This window comes from Onychomys torridus, chromosome 3 (assembly GCF_903995425.1).
Source record: "Onychomys torridus chromosome 3, mOncTor1.1, whole genome shotgun sequence".
NCBI lineage: Eukaryota > Metazoa > Chordata > Mammalia > Rodentia > Cricetidae > Onychomys > Onychomys torridus.
In genome coordinates this window covers 141554920-141572847 of record NC_050445.1, presented here as the reverse complement: position 1 = coordinate 141572847, position 17928 = coordinate 141554920, and the positions used below count along the sequence as shown (strand labels likewise).

At 45.4% G+C, this 17928-nt stretch overlaps 1 protein-coding gene across 1 annotated transcript in view; it reads right to left on the bottom strand.

Moving 5' to 3' along the window:
• Window positions 1-17666, bottom strand: part of Cracr2a (calcium release activated channel regulator 2A) — a 69963-nt gene extending 52297 nt beyond the window's left edge. Inside the window, exons 1-5 of the mRNA XM_036182558.1 lie at window positions 17607-17666; window positions 13630-13879; window positions 7122-7233; window positions 5810-5993; window positions 2701-2847 (exon numbers count right to left, since the gene is read on the bottom strand). Coding sequence (XP_036038451.1) covers window positions 2701-2847; window positions 5810-5993; window positions 7122-7233; window positions 13630-13845 — 659 coding nt within the window. The 5' untranslated portion in view covers window positions 13846-13879; window positions 17607-17666. The remainder of the gene's footprint in view (window positions 1-2700; window positions 2848-5809; window positions 5994-7121; window positions 7234-13629; window positions 13880-17606) is intronic.
• Window positions 17667-17928: the final 262 nt, after the last annotated feature.

Below are 17928 nucleotides of genomic sequence, written 5' to 3'. Positions count from 1 at the left end.
CCTTCTCTCCTCTAAGCCTGCTTCCTTCTCTGAAGCTTGGACACATCCTCCCCTGACAGGTTCCAAGCATGAAGCCTCACCTTGTGTCATTTGCAGAGAGACCATTTAAGAGTTCAACACCCTATTTCTAGTTTCTAGTTTGATTTCTGAGCTGCCAAGGTTATGGATCACATGGCACTTTGCAGACCATTTGGCTCACTGACAAGGCGTGACCAATTTTTTTAATAGAATAATGAGACTTTTATAAGTCTCTAATAGAAAATCTCATTGTCCTATGAAACATAAGCATGAGTTAGCTTACGAAACTTAGCTTTCAGTCATACACAGAAATAAGTGGGTAAAGGCTGCAAAGAAAATGCATTTCTTCTTTCTCGTAGGTCACAATCACAAAAGGTCTGAAAAACCCATTCACACATGTTGTCAACAAAAAAGCCCATGCCAGGGGGATAAAGCAAGTAGCTCCTAATCACACAGCTTGTAAGTGGCCAGACCTGGGCCAGAACTCCAGTTCTTCCACTGGGCTGTGGGGGTCTTCTACTCCCTACCACCTGAAGCTCCCTGGTTCTTCAGCCAGAGGGTCCCCCTGGGTGAGATTGGTGGACAGCATAGAGCCCCTCCCTGCCCCAGGAGCTGGCTATGATCAGCCTCAGCCAGCAAGACTATGGACAGAGGATGGCCAAGAAGGGAATGAGATGGATTTGAATATATGACCAAGAGGTCCTCGACTTTCATCTCAAGAATATTAAAAGCAATTACTAAATTAGGGCCTGAGCATTTCCTGCGGCCAATCTCAGATGGATGCAAGGCTAAGAGGCTTTGCATGGCAGGGATTGCCGTTTCTTGCAGGAGAGGGGCCAGCAGAGGCCCTGTCTATGAGAGTCCAAGCCAGGCAGGTCAAGTGTCCCTTCATCAGGAAGTGATCTGCTCCTTAGGGAACAAAAAGACCACCTCCCTGTGTGGGAGGGGCCACCTGCTCTTGCTGTGGCTCCACACAACCAAGCCATCGGTGCTGGAGTCAGGAAAGAAACTAATCCTTGCCCCTCACTTTCCAGATGTGAAAACAGAGGTTCAAAGAGGCCAAGAGATGGGAGCAAGCTTAACAGCCAGCTGGTTGCCAAGCCCTGCGGGACTCACCCCAGATATCCTGGCTACCAGCCCCTGTTTCTCAGGTATACACACAGTGCTCACAGGCATCATGTCAAGATGCAGCTTTGCAATGCCACATCTAGAATACACTTCACTTAGGATTATGGCAAAGCTCAAATTTCTCTTTCAGCCAAATTCCCAAATGGACCAAGATACAGCGGACAACAGCTATTATTCTTTTGACATTCACAGTGTTCAAGTACAAGTGTGGTCCCATTGGCACATCCAGCTCTGTGAGATGGAGACTGTTACCATGTCTGTCTTACAGGTAAGGAAGCTGAGCCTCAAGAGAGGTTAAGTAATGTGGTGTATGTTGCACAGCTAGTTAACAAGAGGTAGAACCAAGCTGCTTCTGACTGATTCCAAGATGCCTCCCATCCCTTCCCTCTCAAGCCTTGTGGGCTGCCCTGAAGCGCAAGTACCAATCTTCTAGGTGTCTACCTGGGTATCCTTCCACATGACTTAGCCTCAGTCTTACTGAAGCAGAGTTCTAATGTCTTTCCCCTAGACCTAGCTCTTCAGCAAGTTATTTTGAGAGTTAGCTTAGGAAAGCACAAGAGAAAAAGGTGTGGTGTGGTAAATAGACTGCAATCTACCCAGCAGCACACACTCAATGAGGAGCCTGTGAACTTCCTCTGGGGTATTTCAGCCCGGCTCCTCTGTAACTCTGGGGAAGAAGCGTGTCACTGGGCAGGTGCTCTGCAGAAGTGCCCAGCAAGAGAGAGGGCTCAATGGGGAGTCACAGAGAATGTCAGTCAATCTGGGCTCAAACAAGAGTGAACAGGGACATGAGGTGTTCGTTCTATTAGGGTGCATGCCAGCTCCACCTGCTCTGCCTTGGGTCTCAACCTCCCCTTTAGGGTGATTGACCACCCTCCATTATACCACAGTCAATGCTGTGTTTCCAAATGCCAGATCACTGTGTGGACACATGTTACATGACTAGAAGCTAGGAGAGCATCCTGAGCATAGGTTAGTTCTCTGAGGGGATCCACCTCTGTTCTGGTGCATCTGCCTCTGCTGACCTTTGTTTGGCAGCAATTCCTTGGAGGTCTTTGTCCTGTCTTCTTACATACTGCAATGGCTTAGAGACCACTGAGAGAGGAGGCTACAATGGGGGAAGGCTCTTCACCATCCCCTTACAGATATACTGGCTCCACAAAGCAAGGGATACTGGGAGCTGGGGGAGGCCCAGAATGCTAGGGCTTTACTGTCTACAAGCGGGCAGAGTGTTCTTCCTTCCTGTCCAGGGCTCTGGGCTGACTACATCTCAATCCTGCCTCCGCTGTGCATTCTTGGGCATGCCACTTTCTGGGTTTTATTTTCTCATCTGTAAACATGGGTAATTGTGGATAGTCCCTATCAAATGAGATAATGTACATAAAGTATTTAAAACAGCTTCTAGCAAACAGAGGATGCTTAATAAGGGTGAGCTGGGACTGAAAAGCAGGCATACCATGCTGGCCACAGCACTCTGACCCCCTTTGGGAGATTGTGACAAAGAAGCATCCTATAGTGAGTCCATAAGAAAGACAGGAGAAAGTGCACACCTACTTTCTGAGGGCACACTCCAGCTCATTCTTCTGCTCATGGGCTTCTTGGAGCTGAGCGAAGATTGTGGTGAGGAGGTCTTCGAAGTTGGACAGTAAGTGGGGTTCATCCTTCTTCAGCTGTAGCCACAGCTGCCTGACATCACTTTCACTGTGAGGGAAGGAGAGACATTAATGGGGCATGAGTAAATGAGGTTCTGGGGGAAATATGGCGGTTCCAGTCAGGGGAGTGAACAGCTGGAAACACCATTCTAATCTTAAAAATAGCAATAGCCAGAATTTACAGCACACCGTGTTTTCTGCACCCTGTCTCCCTCCACCTTCACTATGACCTGGGAGGCAGGAGTGGCATGCTAAGACCATTCCCTGGGTCGAGGACAGAGTGCAGGCTCACACCCAGCAGCATGACTCCTGTGCTGGTGTCTCACTGTGCGGCTCCCCTCCTCTGTGATGGTCACGACTGACGGGACACATTGAGCTTGCACGGCAATGTGCTTGCCAGTATCTCAATAGCGAGACGAGACTGAAGGCAGTTAGTAAGGCCAACACGGAGAGCTGGAGAGAGACTGTCACCCGTGGGAAGGATGTCCTCACTGCTGAGAGGTAGACATGCTGTCTTATGGATGGTAGAATGTAATTGTCACCACTGGGAAAGGAGGCAGATGTGCAGCACCCCACTGGGGCCGGGTAGCACTGGGAGTGACTGGCAGGGGAAAGAGTGAGTCTGAGGATGTGGAGACACAGACAGACAGTGGAAAGTCAGACTCGCAGGGAAGAGGTACAGTGACAGCTCACAAGAATCACTAGAAACAGGCATGTGGGGGGTGAACACACACCCAAAGGGGCAGCGGAGGGAGAGATGGGCCATGATGACCCTGTCGTGAAGAAGAGAATGGGGAGAGCTGCATGTGTGGGCCTCTCTCTCTTTCTGTACTCAAATATCTACAGCTGTGATTGAAGTATGAGAGTCACAAATCTGACTCATCTCCATCAAATCCTAAAGCCAATATGATCAGAGGGCAGGGCCAGGCACTCCCAGGATAAAGGAGAAAATCCTTCAGACCAGTGTAAACACCTTATTTGAGAAGCTTTGCTCAGAAGGGATGTTGGGTCAGGTCATGTCAGTAGTGTTCTCATGGTACAGATAGGCTCTCTGTATCCAACAGAAACAACTACTGTTGACTGAATCCACATCTGGCTAGGGTATGGTCATCACTGTCCCCTCCTTCCTTCTTTTCTTCTTCCCCTTGGCCTTCATTTCCATCCTTTCTGGCTTCTAGCCTATTTGAACATCTACCTGTTCATTGAGACCATCCAATCACCAGCCCACCCATCTACCCATCAGTCCTCCACCCCTGCCTTCCCTGCCATGGTGGACTGAAGCCCTCAGAAGCCACCAAAGTGGATCTTCCTTCCCTTATTGGCATTAGGCCACAGCAACAGAAAGAAATGAACACAGGCCAAATCTTTCAACTTGTAATGACAAGTCATAGCTCATTAATTGGCAAAATCATCCCACTAGACCTCCAAGAAAAGCTGGGTGTCTGGGTGTCCACTTCTGGAAGCTACCTCTTGTGGGACCACCAAGCAGTGTAGGTTAAAGAGGTCCAAGGGAGTCAACCAGTCCACCTCTCTGCTTCTAGAATAACCCACAAGCTCTCTGTTGAGCAATAGACAGCTCTGAAGCCATTCCAACCTGCCGTTATGTTATGTTACGTTACATTACGTTACATCTGCAGTTATGTTATCATGAACAGGCCCTCTCAGGCTACAGGGTGAGCCCATGTCAGTGAGGTGGGGACTGTCACTGTCTTCTCTGTTGGCCTTTATAGGCCATTCTAGAAACCATCTTTCAGGCATATCATTTTATCTCAGTTCCACACAGGCGTTTAACATGGTCCTCGGTGTTGTAGAATATTAATTATAGGTGGGTTACATTTATTTATGCTGTGGAATATTTGTTTAATGATGCAAAGATGTGTTTAATTCTTTTATGCTACATTTGTTTAACTCTGTGAAGCTGTATTACTTTGCCTGTCTAAAACACCTGATTGGTCTAATAAAGAGCTGAATGGCCAATAGCAAGGCAGGAGAAAGGATAGACAAGGATGACCAGCAGAGAGAACAAATAGGAAGAGAAATCTTGGAAGAGAAGATCAAGGAACAAGAAAAGGAGGAGAGGAGGATGCAAGGGGTCAGCCACCTAGTCACACATCCAGCCACAGAGTAAGAAGAAATGAAAAGATATACAGAAATAGAGAAAGATAAAAGCCCAGAGGCAAAAGGTAGATGGAATAATATACATTAAGAAGAGCTGTCTAGAAACAAGCCAAGCTAAGGCCGGACATTCATAAGAAAGAATAAGCCTCCATGTGACTTGAGAGCTGTGTGGTGGGCCTCCAGGACCAAAGAGTAAAAGAATCAGAAGAGTAAGAAAACAACACCTCAGTGTGATATCTAGTGAGCACTGACTTGAGAGCCCTTCAGGAAGGTGCCTGATGGTCCCTGCCATTTGTGACAGTGGCCTGCTCTTGGCACTGCCCTCTTTCTCCTCTTCTTACAGCAGGAGACTTTATGGAGTCCCTGGCAGTGGGCTCTTGCCTCATGAAGATGAGTCACAAGTCTGACTAATGAGCTTTCCCAATGCCTGCCTATGTCCCTACCCTCTGTGTCCTGAGCATCATCCTGGCCTTATTCAAAGCCCACATTCCTGCCCTGCTGCTAGTGGCAAGTTTCAGTTCCTACCCATCCTCCTCCACCAGCTAGACTCTCTCCTGGGCCTCAGCCTGGCTCCTTGCTACCTGACACACTCTTTTGTCAGCTTTTCTACCTCTGAGACTGAACTGGTCTGCTATGAGCAGTGCATTTCTCTGCTGACCTTGCTGGATCACTTTCCACCCTGGGCCCTTCTATTCCTGAAGGCATGACTTTCCAGTCATTAAACCATTCCCACCCTACATGAACACACACTGAAGCCATCTCTGATGCAGGGCACTTTTCAGGGTGAGCAGACCCAAGGTCTGCAATGATGACAAGAGACAAGAGGAAGTGAGGACGGTGGCAAGCATGGGAGAGAAGTGAGCAGGAACGCATGGGGTCCAGCAAAGACTTACTCTTCCAAAACCTTCTGGGCTCCAAGTTTATCCATCAGCATCTGGAACTGTGCTTCCTCATCGTGGTCCATGTCTTCCACATCCTCGCCCCCTCTAGACTGATACACCTTCTCCTCTTGGAGCTGGGCCACCTGCTTGCCAGTGTCCTCCTCACTTTGGCTATTTTGACCAAGGAAGAAGTGACCTAGGAGAGTGGTTGGCAAGAACTTGAAGCAGACATCCTCAGCCCAGGGAGGACTTGGCTTCCTCTTTTCCTGGAAATCATGCCAAGTTTGCCCTAGAGAAGCAAAGGGGGATCCCTCTATAGCAAAGATCTATGGTCACTGAATCTGGAGACTGTGTTCTTTGATCTTCCATTTGCATTCTGACAGAGATGCCAGAGCCTGGAGACAGTGCCTGGGAAGTAGGCTGGCTCCTCGGTAGATCTCTAAATATTAGATGTAGAGCATGTGTCTTTGGAAGATGCAGCTCAGTGGTAGAGCATTTGCCTAGCATAACCAAGGCCCTAGATTCAATCCCAAATTCTATCACACACACACACAAAAAAGACAATAAGAAAAAAGTATATCTTCTCCTGTTTGGGCATTAAGTGGTAAGGTTGTGCCCTCCATCACTCTCCAGAAGCCCGTCTTGCCATGCCCATCACCAGTACCACCGCACGTGTATAGGCAACTTTCTCTATATTCACGCTGGCTGGTGTGACAGCAATGCATCCCCCCCACCTCAAGTCAATGGAAAGCTCCAGGAGATCAGGAAAGGCATCAGATATGTTTGAGGAAATTGCACAGCCCTTTGCAGGAGGCACAGAGATGGAGAAACTGGCCTACTGGTTCATCTCATCTGGAGGTAGGATCTGGATCATACTCTCTGATCTTAGTTCTCTTTCCTACTAGTGACCTTGAGCCTGACTGTGCTATCCAAACCTAAAGATTTCTCTGGTAGCCGATGCCTCTCAGCTGGACTTAGGCTGAGCTGTCCTGTTATCGCACACTTATTTTGTCTATCAAGGCAGGAAAGATGGATGGGCTGAAACTCCTGGCACAGCTTCCTGCTGATGCCAAACCTGCCTGAGCTCCCATGTGGGGGCCCTGGCAGTGGCAGTGCAGGGTCCCAGAGGACACCATGTATGAACAGTCAAGGCAGGCATGTGAGAAGAGCCAATAGCCTACTCCCCTCAACCTCTGGCTCTCTCTGCACACCCCCCTCCAAAAAGAGCAGAAAAACCCCAGAGACAGAGTCCAAAAGAGGCGGAGGGAACAGGAATATATGTTACCCCGCTGCAGGGAGACTCCCAGCACCCACCAGAACTTACTAAATCCAGCGGTGAACTCCTCTGGGGTCAGAAAGCCATTTCTGTCAGCATCCAGGGCATCAAACACATGCTCCAGTTCTTCCAGACTTAGGGGTAGCTCCTGATGTAGCCTCTGAAAGCAATCCAGATCACACTGGTCAGCGTGCTGATGGTCATGGGGACCTAGAGCTTGGCTCAGGCCTGCAAAAGCCTCGAACATTATCCTCCCTTTCACATTAGTGTAGAGACCCTTTGTTGGATTAATGGATCAGACAATTTTCTATATGCTTTATAAAGAAACATATGTATAAGCATTTCTACTTTCATTTAATTCTCATGATACACCTTTGGGGTAGATATTATTATTCCCATTTTAAAGATGAAGTTTAAAGGTAAATTGCCAACCCCAGGGTCACATAGTCAAGGAGTCAAATTCAGGTCTGACTTCCAAGCTGGTTCTCCTCGCACTGTCGAGGACCAATGCTGTACGGGACTAAATAGCTCTAGGTGGATTCAGGGTGCAGTGTTCTGAAGCAAAGTGGCACCACAGCTTCTGAGGACACAACATCTGGCATCTGGAAACCTCTCAATCAAAGCAGGAGAGGGAGCAGGGCCTGGCGGCACAGGTCTGTAATCCTGGCTACTTGGAAGGTTGAAGCAGGAGGATGCCAAGTTCAAGACTAGCCTGGGTAACTTGATGAGACTGTGTTCAAAATCAAAAGTAAAAATAGGCTGAGGATGTAGCTTAATTGTAGAGAACTTATATAGCCTGCATAAAGCCCCAGGTTTGACCCTTAGTACATAAGTAAATAAATAGATAGATAGATAGATGGATGGATGGACGGACAGACAGACAGACAAATAAATAAATAATAGTGGTGGTGGGAAGGACAGAGAGAGGGAGAGACAAAAGCTCACAGAGCCACCATGTGCATCCTGGTCTTTTCATCTGATACCCCCTTCCTGAGCCATGCTACCTCCCCTATTATGTGGGTCTTTCTTAGTGGCAGCCTTCTGTCCCAGGGCCCCAAAACTATTCTTGTAAGTAGTTGTGGACATATTTGGTTCCTTAGCTCTGAGGATGCTGGATAAGCCCCCTCCTCACTGCAAGTGACCCCCACATACAGTGTCTCACTCTGATTTGAATGTGAAATATCCCCCACAAGTTCAAGGGATTGAACACTTAGTCCCTCAACTGATGGTGTTGTTATAGGAGGTTGTGGGGTCTAGCTGGGGAAGGTAGGTCACCGGGGAGGGCCTTGGAGGTTCAGAGCCTGCACCCACTGTCAGCATGAGGAATGAGGTAGCTGAGCTGTCCACACTTCCCTCTGGCATCTGTCTGTCTGGTGTGAAATGGCCCCAGGCCAAAGCAAGAGTCCTCCTGTACCTAGCAACCCATCTCCAAGTGAGGATCCCCAAGAGACTTCGTTAGCTCTCAGCTGGCCCTCCTCCTCCTCAGGAACCCAAGGGGCAGCTGCACCAACTACTCCTGTGCAAGTGGCTGACAGCATTAGCAAGCACGTACAGGGCTTTGTAAGAAGGAAAGTGGATGTACATGTGGACAGTTAGAGTCGGCAGGTGTGACAGCCCATGACACACCTAGAGGAAGTGCCTGGCTCACAGTCTTTTAGCTGATGAGCCATAAAGCATCATTTGGCTGGTCTGTGCATTAATGGTGGCATTTAGGACACATTACCAAGTAGGAAGGCAGGCTGATGGGAAAGCCATTTGGAAGAACTGAATTAAATATGAATGGGTTTTTCAAGAAAGGAAAAGAGAGGGAAAGCGTACTCTAGAAGCTCAGCGGCATAACATAAACCAGCTGTGGCAAGAATGCAGAGAGAGAATTCAGGGTGGGAGTGTGTTGATTTTGCACATAGGAAGCTTATAGGCTCCACTGGAAATGCGAGATGTTCCCCTCTGGAGGTAGGATGAAACCTCCTCGGCTCCCATCACAGTCAGATCCCAAGGCTTTCTTTGGGATTAGATTTCCTCCCTCCCTAATCAGCTTCAGGTTGCTGGATCTGGCAGAATATTGATAGCTTCCATTATACTTTAGCTAGAAAGATTAGGAAGGAAACTCTAAAGGTCAGAGGACCCTCATCTGGCCTTTCATCCTCTACACACGTGTGCACATGAACACATAGGTGCCATACCAAGTCTGTAGGTAGTATGAACCAGGGAGGAGTCTCCAGACTCACGCTCAGCCACCAAGCACGTGGTTACAATTTCACCCATGCTCAAGTGACATTCACATGGGAGAAGAAGCTGAAGGAGAGCCATGTTTAAGGCCAGAAGTGCACACACCCTCTTCCTTTGGGTGTCCACAGCAGCCTGATCAAACCTACTTCTTACCTGTGGTATGGCTCAGCTATTCTGAGCATCATTAGGATAGCTGAAGCAATATCTTTCTCCATCCCATGACAGACTGTCATGTGCTTGACTTTAGTAGGTCTATTGGTATAGACCAGGCCTTCTCAGTGTCTGGGAATGGACCATTTCATTCTTAGGAGCAGTTGAGGAGAAAGGGGGGTAGGGGAACAATGTAGGAGTGTCCTATGTACAATACTCCTAATGCTAACCCTGTCATTACCTGGCTTTGTATGGCCAGTGAAGTAAGAATGGTAAGGTCAGGCGTTTATAACTAAGAATAAACCTCTGTGTGCGATTTGGCAGCTGGGTGATGGGCCCCCCAAAAGACCAAAGACCAACCAACAACATTTTGGCGTATCAACACGGAGCTAGAATTTCCACAGTGCCTGAGAAAGCTGGGAAAAAAAAGTAAAAGACAAAGGACATGGCTCCTTTAAGAGGCGCTGCTAGCAGGGCAGCAGCTAAATAAAAACTAAGTAAAGCTAAGTAAAACCACCTGTGGCAGCTCAGGTACCCGGCATTCCGGCATTCCGGCATTCGGTAGGTAAGAAAGTTTAATGCAGCTCAGAACCTCAGACCAGGCTGTGAGCTTTAGGCCCGGCTTTCAGGACTGGAGAAGTGGGCAGAGCCAGCTAAGAGCCTCCTGTGGAGGATTCAGGTGTAGGTTAGCAGTTTAAAGATTTGCTCACTCAGTCAAATGAGGCTGAAAGATAGGCAGTAAAAGAGGTCCAGATGGGAGACAAAACAAAACAAAACTCCAAACAGGTTACAGTGTTTAGCAATGTGCCCAGGCTTAAGAAAAAGGCTATATTCATAGAAGGAAATGAATAGTTTAAAAATAATAATAAAGTCTTTAAAGAGAGAGTAAATGTAATATAAAAGAAAAAAGCCACGTAAGATGGGAAATACACAGGAAGTCTGAATCCTGTATGTTTATTGTGTTGATTTTGAGTTTTTTTGACTGTTAAAAAGCAAAAGACAGCTTCAAAGAGACCTGGAATTGAAAGAAGGACTGTTGAAATAAGCCAGCCTGTATACTTTAGGAACGCCTTAACTTTTAAAAAGTCAAAAAATACATTTGTCAAATGAAAATCAAAAATGCTTTGGAGATTGGTTCCCACAGGAGATGAGAGGCTGTGGATTCCTTCAGGGTTCATATGGATCAGGTTTGATCAGGTGAGACTTCCTGAACCTTGACAGGTGATATCTATCAGCAAAGGTTACTGCTGGTCTTTCCAGGACCTGGTCATTATCTCAAAATTTTCTCTATGGAACCCTAAAGGTAATTCATCCACAGACAGCAGGAAGAAGTATGGAGAATATTACCTCCACATTCCCAAGAGGTGTGTGGGAGGCTTTTGGTTATTTGGTGGGTTATGGATGTTTGTTATCATTTACGGGAATATAGTATATTGATACAAATTTAAAGTTATTACACTGTATACATGTTTCTACTCTTGTTTAAAGGATTTTTGTATATTGATAACAATTTAAGATTATTTTTGTTAATATATGTGTGTGTGTGTGTTTCTATTCTTGTTTAAGGTTATTGTACCTATGCAGTTTATTTAAAATTATAAGGCAAAATTCTAGTTTTTGAAAGCTGTTATTATAAACTGTATAGGATAATCAGGAAACATAGGTTAGTCATATATAACAAATTTGTAGATATGTTAGGAATGCTTTCCAAATCATACAGAGATATATTTTAGATAGATAGCTGATCTTCGAACCTTTCCAAGACCTATAGAATATGGCATTTAAAATGTTTGCTAACATAAAGTTTTCATGACAATGAGACACATCTGCTCTTGGCAGCACCAATTTACTTCAGAGATGATGAGCATTGAAGAAACTCTTTATGGAGGTTGCTTTCATTGTGACAAGGTTAGCCACTGGGCAAAGAAACTGCTCTTGCCTTTGACTGCTGACAATGTGCTATGCAGACTAAACAGGGCACACAGGAAAAAGAACTGTTGAACTTTGTCCAAATAAGGCAGGATAGTCCTTCAAAATTCCTGCTTTGCAGAAGAGTCTGTCAGGTATTCTGCAGGGCACAGAGAAAAGTGACTGATGAACTTAGCCAATACAAGGCAGGCCAGTCCTTCAAAATTCCACTTCACTAAAAAGTTTGCCAAATATTCTGGGCCTGTAGGCTGAAAATGGATGACCCAATGTTGCAGAGGAACTCTGGGTAATGGTCCAGGTAGCCAAATGTCTCTGTTGTTAGGTTATATTACATCCTTCTGGGTCCTTGATGGAGTTGAAGGCTAAATAGTTATAGTTGCAGTTTTCCTTAGTTATGATAGAAAGTAAAGTAGGTGTAAAATTTTTGATTCACTAAGATAGGATAGATAGTGCAGTATTTTCTCTGAATGTGCTAACTATAAGTAGACAGAATATTGTAAATGTAATTTTTACTTGATAACTGTTTTTGTTTTATATAGTTTTACTATGTTAAAATTAAAACCTTTATTTTTATTTAGACAAAAAGAAGGAAATGCAGAATATTATTTCAAGGTGTTACTTTCGTCTATGTTGCATTTGTTTAATTCTATAAAGCTGTGTTACTGTGCCTGTCTAAAACACCTGATGGTCTAATAAAGGACCGAATGGTCAATAGCAAGGCAGGAGAAAGGATAGGCAGGGCTGGCAGGCAGAGAGGATATATATAGGGAGAAATCTGGGCGGAAAAAAGGAGGAGCCAAAGGAGGAGCCAGCCACCCAGCAACACAGCAAGCCATGGAGTAACAGTAAGATTTAGAGAGAACAGGAGAAGCCCAGAGGCAAGAGGTAGATGGGATAATTTAAAATTAAGAAAAGCTGGCAAAACAAAAAACAAAAAAAACCAAAAAACAAAAAAAAACAAGCCAAGCCAAGGCTGGGTGTTTATAACTAAGAATAAGCCTCCCTGTGCAATTTATTTGGGAGCTGGGTGGTGGGCCCCCCAAAAGACCAAAGACCAACCAACAACAGAATGGCTTTTACATTTTTAAGTGGCTAGAAAAAAAAGGAAGAATCATAGTGACACATAAAATATTACATAAAATTTAAATTTTTTTCAGTACTGAGACTTGAACCCACAGCTTTTGAGATGCTAGATAAGTTCTAATATTGAACTACATCCCCACCTCCTTTTAATTTTATTTTTGAGACAAGATCTCACAGTGTTACTCACTGGCTTTGAACCAACAGTTCTGCTTCAGCCTCCTGAGTAGCTGGGTTTACAGGTATGTGCCACCACACTGCATTTATGTAGATTTATGTGGTGCTAGAGATTAAACTTGGGGGCTCACCAGTGCTAGCTAGACAAGCACTCTATCAGGGGAGCCCCATCCTCAGACCCCTGTGGTATACTAAATTCATCACATGACTACCACCAGGTCCTATAGTCTTTTGGTAAGAGGCAGGGAAGGCAAATAGCCCAACAGCAGGTAAGGGCCATTGAATGAACAGATACCGGGTTCCCCACACAGCATATTGTGGTGGTATTGTGTTCCCCAAAATATTGTGTGTTCCCTGAAATAAACATATCTGGGGTCAGAGAACAGACAGCCACTAGAACAAAGCCAAAATTGGTGGCTAGAAAATGGGAAGAGTAAGCTATAGCAGAAGTTGGGCGGTGGTGGTACACACCTTTAATCCCAGCACTTGGGAGGCAGAGCTAGCTGGATCTCTGAGTTCAAGGCCACTTTAGAAACAGCTAAGCATGGTGACCCACGCCTTTAATCCCAGAAACACAACCTTTAATCCCAGGGAGTGGGGGCAGAAAGAGAAAGGTATATAAGGCGTGAGGACCAGGAATTAGGAGAGAAAAAAGCATGTAGTGAGTAAAGCATTCGGCTGGTTAAGCATTCAGGCTTTCAAGCACAGTTCAACTGAGAGCCATTGGGATGAGGATTCAGAAGCTTGCAGTCTGAGGAAACAAGACCAGCTGAGGAACTGGTGAGGTGAGAAAACTGTGGCTTGTTCTGCTTCTCTGATCTTCCAGCAATCACCCCAATAACTGGCCTCGGGTTTGGTTTCATTAATAAGAACTTTTAAGATTCCTACTACAGCATATACTGGCAACGGCTCCAGAGCAAAGGCCTTTTCTGGAAAGATGTTACTTCTGGCAGGTAGCCCATGGGAAGCTCAAGGTGGGGACCCCTCTCACCTGCATGTCTGTCCTGGCAATGAAGCCTTTGCCTTCGGAGTCACATGTCTGGAAGAATTCCTGTGCTTTCCTCCACACAACACTCTGGTCTGGTACTTGCTCCTCTACCTCCAACCTCTCCGGGTGATCCAGCTGCTCCACATAGGTTCCACTTTCCTGCCACCCAGGGCCTGGTATCTGGGAGCTGGAGTCTCCCCTTTCCTTGGGGGTGGCCATCAGACCTGTGGATTTCTTTGTGGATTTTCAGAACCTGAGCAGGGGAGATGGGAAAAAGAAGTATGTGACCAGGATGGAGCAAGACAGAAAAGGAGCAAAAAAGGAGAAAAACAGGGTCCAGAGCTGGTCACTAGTATGTCCTGACATCTCTTAGCAACAGACTCTTAATTATCAGGGCTCAGGACCAGTGGGAGTTACAGGAAAAGCTGGTTAGGTCAGCCAGTCTGCCAAATGAGAGAGAAGCAAGAGAAGGGAAGAAATGCATAGGGATTGAAAGGAGGTGAGCTAGAGGGTGCCCTACACTCTCCCAACTTAAAGAGCCACACAACACCAAAGGAGACAAATGGATGTGCAAATTGTAGTGTGTAAACACAACAGAAGCTACTCTGCACAAATAGGGAATGAACTGGATCTTGAGTAACAAAAATGGATAAATTTCAAAATAATCACACAAACACAAGAAGCAAGGAAGAATACATGTCATGTGATTCCACTTACATAAATTTGTTTACAGTTTTTGTCCAAGTTTATTATTGCATTTGAACATATGATACCATTTACATAAATTTGTTTACAGTTTTTTTGTCCAAGTTTATTATTGCATTTGATCACATGATTTCACTTACATAAATTTGTTTACAGTTTTTGTCCAAGTTTATTATTGCATTAGATCACATTTCTGGAAAATGGAAACAACCATGACAGAAAGATAATATGGGATGAGGAGGGATGAGAAAGAGGAGTCCTAGGATATGGACAGATAGGATCACTACCTTCATTTCCTGAATGTGACATGTGAGTCCATGGTAGACTCCCAGATCTATTAACGTATTCATTGATCCCTAGTGGTCTCTCAGTATGCCTGAGGGATTGCTCCAGACTCCTCACCCTGCTAAAAAAAACCTGAGTGCTTAAGTTCCTTATACAAAATGGGTTGTATTTATATATAACCTATGCATATTCTACCATATATTTTATTTATTTATTTAGAGACAGAGCCTCATGGTGTAACCCAAGCCAACCTCATATTTTTAATCCTCCTGCCTCAGTCTCCCATGTGCTGGGGTCACAGATGTGTGTCACCATACCTATCTCCTATCATATGCCATCTAGAGAAGGCTTATAATGTCTGCTACAGTGTAAGTGTTATGTAAACAGTTCTTAAACTATATAGTCTAGAGGAAAAAGCTTATGCCTGCTCAAGACACACATATTCTTTAATACTTCCCATGTTTAGTTATGTAGAATCCAACATATGGAAGACTGACAGCATTCATGCACACACACATACACACACAAAACCACACACATATCTGTATGTATGTATATGTACATAAATCTATGTCAAAATTGATCAAGCTGCAGACTTCAGTCATGCAGCTTATCATATGTCAATAGTTCAATGAGTGTATTGAGGAGGAGGAGGAGGAGGAGGAAGATGAGGAATTATTGTTGTGTTGGGGCCACTATCTTCTTCTGTCTCCCCAGGCCTAAGCAATATAGCTTAGTCTATTACTTATGTATATGCATACATAATTTTATGTGTATGGTTGTTTTGTCTGCATGTATGTCTGTACATCCCATGTGTGCAGTACCTATAGAGGCCAGAGGAGGGCATTGGATCTCCTAGAACTGAAGTAACAGATGTGAGCTGACACAGGGGTGCTGGGAACAGAATCTGGGTCCTCTGGCAGAGCAGCCGGTGCTCTGGACCACTAGCCCCCAGTCTACTGTATTTACCCAGAACTGTAATTCTTTCTTTGACATTCAATTAAGCAATTTCCCTGTGGAAACTTCCAGACTGTGCAGGGAGCAACAAACTGTAAACCAGTGGTTCTCAACCTCCTAATGCTGCAACACTATAGTTCCTCATATTGTGGTGACCCCGAACTATAAAATTATTTCATGGCTACTTCATAACTGCAATTCTGCTACTGATATGAATTGTAATGAATATCTGATGTGCAGGATATTTGATATTTGACCCCAAGGTTGAGAATTGCTACCCTAAACACACAGAAGTAGGGCAGAGCTCTTGGGAAAGAGCTCTATCTATCTATCTATCTATCTATCTATCTATCTATCTATCTATCTATCTATCTATCTATCTATCTACCGGCATCCAGCCTTCTTTCCCTTCCCCTGAGGCCCCTGGACTGATTTGAAATTTTTGCACAGCTTGTGTGGGTTTTCCCAGGGCAGTGGGGGACAAAACATCTCAAAGCAAAGTGGAACCCCTGTCCTGAGCTCAGTACCTGGAGAGAGCCCAAGGAAGCCTTAACCTTGGGGATAGACAGGGTTCTTGTCTCCAAGATTTGCTGTTAGCGGGGTTGGTGAGATGGCTCAATGGGTAAGTGCACTTGCCATGCAAGTCTGGTGACCCAGGTTCAATTCCCAGGACCCAGGTAAAGGTGAAAGGGGAGAACTGATTCCATAAATTTGTCCTCTGACCTTTGCACTCATACAGTAGTATTTGTACACACACATGCATATACAGTAGTAATATTTTCAATTAAAATAGTTTCCATTTAGACCAAAAGACAGTACAGTCACAAAAAAGACAGGCTAAGTTCCATCCTCCTTGTAGCCTGCCTGCCTGCCTTTCTTCCTCCCTCTGTCCCTCCCTCCTTCCTTCTTTCCTCCTGACTGAAGACCAACCCCAGGACCATGCCATGCTAAGCCCACCCTATCACTGAGATACATCCCTCAGATGAACACACGTCATACCTAAACCACTCTTTTCCTCTAGAATAATTCCACAAAAACACTTTATGTGCAGATGGAAATTATCCAGTACTTAAACAGTTCTAGGAAGATTTCCCAGTTATCCAGGGTAATTCTAGCAGCTTAAGTGTGCAATCAGAAAGTTTGTAGATCAAACCTAAATCCCTCCTGAGGGTTTAAAGTGAATTTCTGCCTTAATCTGATTTCAGCTGCTGCTTCTCTCCTCCCTATACCTGCTGCCAACTTGAAGGTGGCCACTAAGTCACACAGATTCCCCTTGAATCCCTCCTGCAGGAGGCAGCGAGAAGATCAAAGCCCCAAAGCATCCCTGGAAGCCATTCAAATCTCTTGAACCATCCAAGTCTCAGTAGGAGGAGAACCCCATGTATAGTGGGACCCCAAGCTCTCAGAGGTTAGCTCAGAGCTGGCAGGGCTGAAATCAGGCAGTTCTTGCCAAACAACAGACTAGCATATGCTCACCCTGCTCTCCCACTAGCGAGAGAAGGAAGGGAGAAGTAACCATCACACTTGAGCTTCTGTGAGGTGGCACAGCAGAATGGGGAGAGCCAAGGTGCCCCAGGTTCAAATCCTGCCTCCATTACTGCCTAGCTGTGTGACACAAAATGAGTTTGGTAACATCTTCACAATTTATTTTTCCCACCTGTAAAATGCAGGAGACAGGGCAAGCAGAGCTGGGAATAAAAATTATCAAGCGAGAGAAGGTATTTGGCACATATCTGCATTCGTTTGGGGGACTTGACAAGCTGATCTTTTTCCCATAAGAAAACAGCATCTTCCTCTGCTGCAGCTGTCCCTGGGCAACTACCTGTTATCATTACCACTATTGTTGTTGTTGAAACCAATCTGGCTTCCTCCACCTCACTTGTATTCCAGCAAGCCAAACTGAAGAAACATATATATGAATAAATATGTATACACATGTATAATAGCCTATCAATTAGTGACTTTTTTCTGTTGCTGGGATAGAATGCCGTGACCAAGGCAACTCACAGAAGGGAGAGTTGGTTTTCACTTACGATTTCAGAGGGACAGGAATCCACCATGGTGGGGAGGCAAGAGAGCAAGAGACAGGAGTGGCAGCTGGAGTGAGCTGCTGAGAGCTCAGATCCCGAAGTACAAGCACAAAGGGGGGGGGGGGGAGAGAGAGAACACGAACCAGAAGTGACTAAGTTTATTAATCTCAAAGTGACGTACTTCCTCCAGCAAAACTGCTCTTCCCAAACCTCCCAAACAGTGCCACCAACTGGGGACCACGTGTTTAAATGCCCAAGACTATGGGAGGAAGGTTTCTCATTTCTCAGTTTCTCATTCAGCATATATATATCTTCATGTGCTTTC